The sequence below is a fragment of the Prosopis cineraria genome, unplaced genomic scaffold (assembly GCF_029017545.1).
Source record: "Prosopis cineraria cultivar Desert tree isolate PC_DT_omini unplaced genomic scaffold, ASM2901754v1 PC1, whole genome shotgun sequence".
Taxonomy (NCBI): Eukaryota; Viridiplantae; Streptophyta; class Magnoliopsida; order Fabales; family Fabaceae; genus Prosopis; species Prosopis cineraria.
In genome coordinates, this window is record NW_026555332.1 from 12,063,108 (window position 1) to 12,073,789 (window position 10,682).

Genomic DNA, 10,682 nt, shown 5'->3' on the forward strand with positions numbered 1-10,682 from the left:
TAAATACGTACAATCCAGTTTTTTTTTTTTTAATCAGTCAGTTCCTACATACTGAAGATGAACTATTATATGCACTATTATTATATACAAAGATTTTCATTTTAAATGTTTTATCTTCTTTAAGGTATTTCATACATATAAATACAAATATAAATTTAATATATTGTTTTTATTATATAAAACAAGTACCCACTTATATGTTGAAGAAAAAAAAAACTCCACCACATATTATATATAACACACCAATATATATAATTCACGCATATAAGGAGGGAGAGAGGAAGTAGGAAGTGGGGGAGGGATACTTGAGAATTGGGATGGCAAGCTATCCCAGGTTAATCATAAACTTTTGTTTTTTAATTATGAGTACAGAACTTGGCTTGATTGAGGCCAAGTTCTGTATTGTCATATTTAAAAAAAAAAATTGAACCTCGGTTTGATGTAAATGGAGTCTCAAATTTGTAGCATCCAAAGAAATATTTTTGAAAATATAATATATGGATATATATATATATATATATTTGGCAGTATCGAGGTCAAATTGCCCATTTTCTTCTCTAGGTGATGATTTGACCAATCTGACCATTTGGGTCGATCTTGGTATAAATACAATGGATGGAGGAACAACAAACCAACTCTACAAAATCATGATCCTTCTTCTTGCCATGAGTCATGACAATTTGCTAATAAGAAGCGGTAATTAGGAATAAATTACTTCAAAATTTGAATTATTATATAACTTTTATTTCCATTTTTTATAGTAGATTTTCTTTGTAATTGAGCAAATTCTTCAAATCATTCGTTTATACACACACACACACACATGATAATCTCAATCTCATGACACAATTCTCTAACTTAAATAGTACTCCCACCTATACTAAGTACATATAAGATATAGTTGAAAGTTTTTGTCTTAATATAAGACAAAGTTAAAGTAATTATTTTTTTTCAATTTTATCCTTCATTTATTTGTTGTCTTTTGAATTCATAGACAACAATTTATTATGATTATTAATTATAAAAATGGTAAAATTAGAAAATGACATATTTTTTAAATTTTCAGGTTATAATTAATATTTTTAATAAGCACAATTGTGTGAAGTTAGTTAAATTTATTTTGATTAAAGATGGAAGGAATACAAATTTATACATATAATTTGTTAATATTGATGATCAATTTGTTAGCATTTATAAATATCTTGAGTAAAATGGGCATGAGTTGAATCAATCGCGTTGACGATGTAATGTAATAAATGAGGCATTAAGAAACCAAAACGGCCTAATGAGGGAAAGTCAGGATAAGCATTGGAAAATTTAATTCAAATCAAATATCTCCTTTATGTGTGTGCGTTGTGTATATTCTATTATCATTACAACATAGTCTCTTCACCTCTATATAAAAGTTACATTTTAGAAAAAAAATTATAATCCTTTATATAAGTTATTTTGTATTAAAAAATTTATAATTAATTATTCTCTTCTAATTTGACCTTTCATAATATATTTAGTAATAGTAAATTGAGAAATATCTTTTTTAATTCAATAATTTAACTACTCCTTGGTTTTGGTGAATTAGTTAAAAGTGACTTATAAATAAAATTAGAGAAGTAAAGGAATAAACTTATATACTTGGCTGTGTGTTGTTACTAGAAAATAATTGAATGAAATAGATTAAAAAAATTAAGACAAAAATGAACTAAATTACTCTTCTCCCGTGGTAAGTATGATAAAACATATATGAGAATGTTACATCCTCAAAAATCTCCTGACATGATTCTAAATCCCATGAACTAAATTACCCCTATCTTTTATGAATATACTCACCTTTCTTTTTGATAATCTTATTTTTGCCTTTATTTTTGCAATCCATTTCATTTAATAAGCAAACGAGACGTTACCCTTATATACTTAAGATGCTTATTTGCTATTAAATCAAACATGTGAATCTTCTATAAATTATTTATTTATAACAAACCCTTGTTATTAATATTATAATATATTCAAATCTACTTGATTTGATTAAAAAAATATATTACGTATATAAGATTAATCACCTAAGACTTGGCCATTGTAAAATTCAAACTCATCCAACATTACAATATCACATAATCTTATTTGGAAAAATTTCACAGAAGTTTTGCATAACACACTTAAAAGTCTATTAACAATTTAACATAAAAAATTAAAATGACAATTATACCATGTAATATTTAATTGTGTTGTATGTGAGGGAGGACCTCAACATAAATCCAAAACTTTTACTTGAACGATTTTTTTTTTCAACTTTTTTTATTAACAAATTGAAAATAAAATCAAACAAATCCTTATTTTGCTGATTCACGCTCTTTCTCCGTCCGACACGCTCTCTATATATACATATCTCTCAGCCCACTCTTATCTCACAGTCTCATCTCAAGATTAGTTAATGGACGACATTCCCAGAATTTCCATCTTCTTCGTGGCACTCCTTTTCCTCTCTTTCTCTGCAGCCTCCTCTGGTAAGCACATGATGATGATCCATGTATATGAATAATCTCTCTCTCTCTCTCTCTCTATATATATATATATATATTCTGTAGCTTTTAAATATTAATTGGTGTTGGTGGAATATGCACAGAGGATCATGAGTTTAGTTACGACCCGGATAGTGAGAATGGGCCGGATCACTGGGGAGACATTCGACCCGAGTGGTACAAGTGCAAAAATGGAACCATGCAATCTCCCATTAATCTCAACATTCATGAGTCTCAGTTAACATCCAGTTTAGGCCCTCTTCAGCTCTACTATCATCCCTCCAATGCCACTATTTTCAGTACTGGCCATGATATTATGGTAATTCAACTTATACTAGTCTCTCTCTCTCTCTCTCTCTCTATATATATATATATTGAATTATAGATAAAGGCTAAAGTGCATTTTTAATCTTCTAACTTTTTACAAGGGTTAAAATGATTGAAAATATATTGGGTAAATGTGCATTTTTGCCCTTGAAATATTCTCCAAAGAACATCTAGCACTCTAAACTATTGGTTAAAATAATTTTACTTTTAAAATAATTCAAAAGAAGCATTTTTTTCTCTTTTCATTAACTTTCCTAACAATCAATGTTGAAATCTAGCCCAGTTAATATTTCTAACAGTCAACAATGAGAATATGACAATAAGAGCAAAAATATTTCATATTGATTACTTTAAAGGTAAAATTGTTCCAACAAATAGTTTGAGGTATTATGCATTCCTTGGAGAATACTTTAGGAGCAAAAATGTACCTTTATCCAAAAATATTTTATAAAATTTATAGAATAAATTGAAACCATGTATAAAATTAGAGTATCAAATTCACAGGTAAAATTTAGCAATATATATAGCCATTTTGCCATTAAACTATTTTTTCAAGGATGCTAGGTGCCCTAAATTATCAGGTAGTTCAATATTGCTCTTTTGAAAGTATTAAAATTGTAAAGTTACCACTCAATTAAAAATCATCCTTTATTTTGATAGTTAGAATTGATTGGAAAAGTTATGGAAATAGGTTTAACAACTATAAATAAATATCCTATAATAAAAATACCATTTATGTCCCAAAAATTACACACAAATGTTAATGGGCTAATATTATTCCTTACCCATCAGTAAAAATATCATTTTAACTAGTTAGCTATTAGGTGATTGATGACCAACTATCATGGTGATAGTGTCTCTGAGAGAGTAAGGATTTATCGGAAGAATGATAAATAAAGACCTCATAATAATATTAATGTCAAGTTAAGATCATTCTCTCATGTTTTAGTACTAAAATCTTTAAAAAAAAATTCTTGATTTGACATTAATTTTTTTATGATATCCATACTTATTAGTCTGCCCATTCCTCGAACCCCACCCTAATCTCTCTCTCTATATAGGCATGCATATGTATGCATGTATGCTTCGCATTTATGACTGATTAATAATTTGGAATGGTGGCGTGTAGGTAGAGTGGGCTGGAGACGCAGGTTATCTTCTCATCAATGGAACCAAATACTTTCTCCAACAATGTCACTGGCATTCTCCTTCTGAACACACTATGAATGGCATAAGGTGCATGCATGCATTCTTTAATCTATATATATATATATATATAGACAGTTCAGATTTAAAGTTTTTAATTTTTTTTATATTTATTAAAATATAATTATAAAAAATTGATAATGTGTAGTATCATCAATTTAGATAATCTGGACTTAATATGGGTGGTCTAATTTAATATTAATTTTTTATAATTTTTATGAATTGGCTATGTTGTAAAACAATTCATATTTAAGATTTTTAACTCATGAATTTTCTAAAATATTTTTAAAAATTACATGTTAGAATATTCTTTATTTTTAAATTGCATTATCAAAATAAAAATTATGGAAAAAATATAATATTAAATAAGAACCTTTCAGAGTGAATTTGTATAGTCATTTTAATTTTAAAGTTTAATCATCCATATAAATCTAAACTGTTTAGATTGGTAATCAAGCGAACTTATTATTTTTTAAATTTTTATAAAATTTTAATTTAATAAATGAAAGTAAAAAAAATTTAAAAACTTTAAGTCTCAGCAGAGGAAAGTCAACTCCGTGTGTGTGTTGTGTGCGCATGTAGAAGCATATGATAGCCATGTACTATATTGAAAGATTGATAAGCAGATACAATTATTATGGAATTATTTGTTTTTTATTTTTAAAAATTATTTTTATTTTTGAAAATAACAAATTCAAAAACTTATTTGAATAAATTTTTTCAATTTAAGTAATTGTTTTTAAAATTGTTTTCATTTTTTTGTTTTTTTAAATAGAAACAACTTTAAGTTGTTTTCATTTTTTTTTGTTTTGAAAATATGCTACATTTATTTATTAAAAATTACAGCTATCTGGACAAGTTTTTATTATAAATCATCACTATTAATAATCTATAACCATCACTATCGGTCTATTTTTAATTCTAAAATTATTTTTAAATTAACATAAACAAACAAATTTTTATGTTGTTTTGTTTTGAAAAATAATTTTAAAAACTGTATTATAAAATAATTTTTAAAAATAAAAACCGGAAAAAAAAAAACCAAATAGGCCCTAATACTCTCAATTTTTATGATATTTGCAAAGCAGGTTTGATTTAGAGATACACTTGGTGCACGAAAGCAAAGCAGGACAAATTGCGGTGATTGGCGTATTTTATAAAATCGGGCTTCACAATCCTTTCCTACTTACGGTAACAATAACAACAAACAAACATGTTTTTGTTAAAATATTTCGAGAGATAATACAAGAAATTTGAGAGAACGCGAAGATTTTTCTTAAAAAATATATAATCACCATCAGTCAGTCTCTAAGAGAAACTCTTTCTATAGAGGAGAATACATGTTCCCTCTGATACTTAATATAAGACAATTTCATAAGTTTTGATTGATTCTTAATATATCAAATTTAATGAAGAATTAATGCATTATTTCCAAAAATGTTCACATACTAAATTGGTTTATTTAGGGGGCATGTTATGTTTAAGATTTAAAAATAAGTTAATAATTTTACTTAAGGGTAATTTATGAATTTTATAAAAATTTTGAAAAAAAATCAAGATTCTTGTATAATTTTAATTATATTTCTAATCCAAATGATTTAGTTAATTTTTTTTATAAATAGAACCAGAGAAAGTACATCTTATAGAACCTGGCTATTTCATCTTATATTTATATGATGTTTCTTTTATTCTAGGTGATGGATGAGTTAATACGCATTTCTCAAGACAGAAAGCCAAAAATACCATTGGGTATGGTAGATCCAGACATTGTGATCAACATAGACAGGAATGTGTATTACAGATATATGGGTTCTTTAACAACTCCTCCTTGTCATGAGAATGTGGTGTGGACCATTGTTGGACAGGTTTCATCTTATTAATTACTTTGCCAACAATAAAAATTACATTAATTAAATAATTAATTTTGTATATGTTGTGTTCTTAATTATCATTAACTTTTCCCAATCCATTTATTAGGTTAAACAAGTTTCGCTGGGGCAAATTGAACTGCTTCGAGTTGCAGTTCGAGACGTAAGTTTTCATTGTTTATTTGGAATACGTCACTCTAGATCCTTGCACTTTAATATTATTTGTTTTCAGTTCTTATAGTTTATTTTCATAGATTTTCATTCATTTTGTTTACTCTATCTAAAATATTAGTCTCTTTATTTTGAAAAATTTTTAGAAGGACCGTAAATGTTGGCCGAAACCATCGTTTTGATTTGCTGAGGTCAAATATCTTATATTCCTATTTTGCCTTTTTCATTCTCATTCATTTTAAGAAAATGGGATTCATCTTCTTTTTTCAATTAAGATCAAATTTTTAATTAGACTATTTTATATTTTTTTTTCCAGGTCAACATGTTTATTTCTAGTTATTTATTTGGGCTCAACAGTGTTAAGTCCATCTCAACAAAATTCAAAAGAGAATGATTTTCTAATATATTAATATTACGTCTTTTCCAAGCTTACTCAACCCCCACACATTTGTGAAAATCAAGTCCAACTCCACCAACCAACAATTAATCAATCTATATAATTTATACGTAAATATTCTACATTGGTAATCAACCATGGATAGTTAATTGGAACAAAGAAAATGTGAGTCATAAAAACCAAATTCCCAAAATTCGACTCTCATGCCACAGCCCTAATTGCTCCTCCAATTTACCTCAATTTCTTACTCAACTAACTCCGCAACACTCTCAATTATCATTCAATTGTCCTAATTACACATAAAGCTCCCAAATTTGCATTTAGGCTTCTCCAAACAATTAACAAAATCCATCTCTAATTAATATTCCAAACCGATCGATTAAAATCCAAATTCAACCTCCAATAAACAATATTATTACTAAATCATAAAATCACACCCCGGGAGATATAATTTCTGCTGCAAACGGAACTCACTTCTTATGTTATAAAAGGAAAATCATAAACCACAACTTAGTTGGTGTAAATGTCATTAATTAAGTAACTCTTAAATAATCACCAAACCCTAATTTCAATATAATCTTCTCAATACATGAAATGGGAGAAATATGGACTGATTAAATCTTTAGTCTAATTCAATGTACTCATTTAAACCCAAATTAAAGCATGTGATATAATCTCTCCCAAATTTGAAATCTATAAAATCATAATCTTCCGACGCAACCAAATCTCAAAAACATAGGATGAGATGGTACATAATAGAGGTAGGAATCTTTCCTTAGTGATTAGGATCAAGTAACCTCAACATGCACAGGATCATAATTCTTAGCCCTACCAGAGCCCCAATCTACCCTCCTCTATGAAAAATATTTTCATTCTTTAGCAACCCAGAACCCTTTTTATGGTTTAAGTTCGGCAGGAACATCCCCCTTTATCTGTTTACGTTGGTGCCAAATACAACCACTTATGAAAATCCTTTGTTCTACACACGTTCGGGGAGGAATACGACACTTGTGTGCTGTGTCTGTGGACAGAGACACTGCCAAAGACCCCAAAATGCTCCAAAATCACTTTTATCCCATCCTTTAACATCCCTAATGCTTCTAAGCCACAATGATCATAATTAAACAAGTTAAATCTGACTCAAATTAGCCTAGGATCATAACTATCTCACTCTAGACCAGCTAATTACTTCAGAAAAATTAAGTTTAGAATGTTACACTTTAGGCCATCTATCACATGATCATTCTAAGTGTTTTTTAAAAAATATAGAGAATAACATTTTAGATAGTGCAAACAAAAGGGCTGAGAAACTACAAAAATTATTGGGGTATATTGAAAACTAAACATGGTAAAGTATAGAGACTTGGAGTGACTTTTGTTTTTGTTTTTTGTTTTGGCTTCTTTTCCTTTTTTTTTAGAGAGATGTGATTTATTATGACTTTCTTTATTTAGTCATCTTGTGCATGCATTGCCACATACTAATGGAAGTGAAAATGACCAAATTAATGTACTTTTTATAATGCGTATAAAATGAACCTAATCAGTAACACCTAATTAATTCGTATGCATAAAGTTTATTTAATTTTTTTAATACTTCAAAATTAATATTGAGAATATATCATTATATTATTAGAGAAATCACAGGAAAGATTTAACCTTATCAAAGTTCATCAATCAGGATATGTTCTTATTTACATATAATCTACATCTCAGGAAATATTATACTGAACAAATTTCATAATTATCACCAAGACTATTACACCTATAGTGGTGGCTTTCTTTGCATCTAAATTTATTGCAACAATTAATTTGCACTATGGGTTTAAATTAAACGCTATTATATGCATAAGGGAAAAAAAATCTGAGTAGCAATTTACTAATCTGTCTATTTTTTTGCAGGCATTTTATACCAATGCAAGACCACTGCAACCACGAAATAATCGCTTGGTGCAACTTCAAGTGCCAAATATTCTCCTGTAACTAATCCCACTAGTAAGAAATAAAGTATCAAGTTCTGCACGTACAAATTAAATAATGATATGTAAAATAATGTTGCTGCTACTTTACTATGGATGTAAAATAAATGTTGCTGCATTAGTAGCTCACCACACTTGATTTAGATCCCCTGGCATGCTCGAGGATTTAAAGCTAGCTCGCTTTCATTCCTGTACGTTGTGCGGATGAACAGTAATACAATCTATACTATTAGCCATCTTATTTAGATAATGAAACTGAAGCAAACAAAAATTTGTCATTTCATTATGCATTAGTTTCAAATACTGTATCAATACACTTCGTTTCATCGAGCAGAAATTAAAGTTAAAGAAACAGTTCTCATCAACGTTCTAAATTGTAGGAAAAGGAAACTTATTACTACAATAACTTCTCACTAAAATTACATAATTACATTAAAAAATATTTTCTATTTACAATAAACAATCGGTCTCTACAATTTGTTATTGCTAATAGTAATTTAGGCTTAAAGAGAAATTTTGTCCTTAAACTATAGGTTCTAGAGTTTAGGACTCTACACTCATTTTCAGTACGTGCAATGTTCTCCTTCAATGTTTAAAAACTATGCAATGTTGCCTTTACTATTAACAAAAATTAACTTTGACTATTAGTTAAATTACAAAAAAAAAAAGATATCAAAATTTACATGAAAGGACCCAAAAATATTAAGTACCATATAATTAAATTTATAATTTGATGGTCCTTTTCTACAACTTTTGGGGCTATTTTCTACGATTTTCTAATGAATTAATAGTTAAAGTTAATATTTGTTAATAATAGAGATGACAGTGTATTGTTTTTCAATGTTGAAGAGAAACATTGTGCAAAAAATGAGTTTACTTTAGTCCTTGATACTTTTGAACATATAGTGTAAGGGCAAAATTGCCATTTAACCTCTTACAATATATTAATTTAGATAATAAGAATTCTGTATAAACAATTAAAAATGTATATATTTATATATTGTTATAAATTTATGAAATTTCATTAATTAAATTGAGAAAAATAATATCTTATGGCAAAAAGTAAAATAACTAATTAATATTGGTCAAAAGAAAAAGAAAATCGCTTAGCGAGTATTTTTTTTTTTTTTTTAGTAAGTAATGGATTAGGCTCCATCATGATTTTAAGGAAAAAAATACTATTTAATGTTGTAAAATATAGTAACTTAGATTATAGGAATTCTCTCTAAACAATTAAAAATGTATATATTTATATATCGTTGTGACTTCATAATTTTCATTATTAAATTGATAAAAATAATATCTCATGAAGAAAAGTAAAATAATTAATTAATATTGGTCAAAAGAAAAAGTATTACGTAGCAAGTATTTCTTTCTTGTAAGCATTATGAGTAGGCATTGTCAATAATAAAGAATATTTCTTTTGAGGTTCTGAGATTAATGTGCAGACTTCTCCCAATTAAATTACCGCATGTATAAGGGTTGATGTTCATTATTACACAAAAAAAAAGTAAATATAAAATGGTTATTTTTATTAATATTTAACGGTTATGAACTGTTTAATAATTTGGCGCTAAATATTCTAAGACCCTTATTCAATGGTTTTGAACTATTAAATATTATCAATTTATTCAATGATTTTTAGTCCAAAATCATTGAAAATTTTTTGCAATATGGAAATAGGAAATTTTGAGAGATAATGGTCAACAGTTTTGGATAAAAAAACAATTGAATTGTTTGTTATTATTTAACAGTTTTTTACTTATAACCATTGAATATGTATAAAAATGCAGCAGATGTGTCACAAAATCGCTGGACTATTTTCATTGTACTATTGGTCATCATATTTAATGATTTTTTCTCATAACCATTGAATATTATAACTATTTTTTTTTTTGAAATAGACGGGCTGTATTTCTAGCAACCCCTTATATTGTAATTTACAAAACAATATTCCAACACCCAAAAACAGATTCCAGCCAATAATAGTCATGTATATACACAAATGTACACTGAATTCCTATTAAAAAACTTATATACAACTTGAAATGCTTAAATTAAACAAATTAGTGGCTAAAACATAAAGCTTCAAATTCCAAAAATTGGCTAGGTATAATATATACCATTACTTCTTAACTATCATTGCTAATGGTTATTAAAACCAAACCATGCTTTGAAAGTACCATGTGCTAACTCTTCATGAACTTCTTCCATTTGAGCA

At 27.5% G+C, this 10,682-nt stretch overlaps 1 protein-coding gene across 1 annotated transcript; it reads left to right on the plus strand.

Annotated features, from left to right (window-relative positions):
• Nucleotides 1–2,414: 2,414 nt before the first annotated feature.
• On the plus strand, nucleotides 2,415–8,711 carry LOC129303078 (alpha carbonic anhydrase 7-like). The gene is made up of 7 exons (XM_054942096.1): nucleotides 2,415–2,501; nucleotides 2,621–2,835; nucleotides 3,973–4,079; nucleotides 5,138–5,240; nucleotides 5,744–5,914; nucleotides 6,027–6,080; nucleotides 8,385–8,711. Exons 1-7 carry the CDS (start codon nucleotides 2,429–2,431, stop codon nucleotides 8,463–8,465), a joined length of 804 nt encoding a protein of 267 aa, XP_054798071.1. The 5' UTR covers nucleotides 2,415–2,428; the 3' UTR covers nucleotides 8,466–8,711.
• Nucleotides 8,712–10,682: the final 1,971 nt, after the last annotated feature.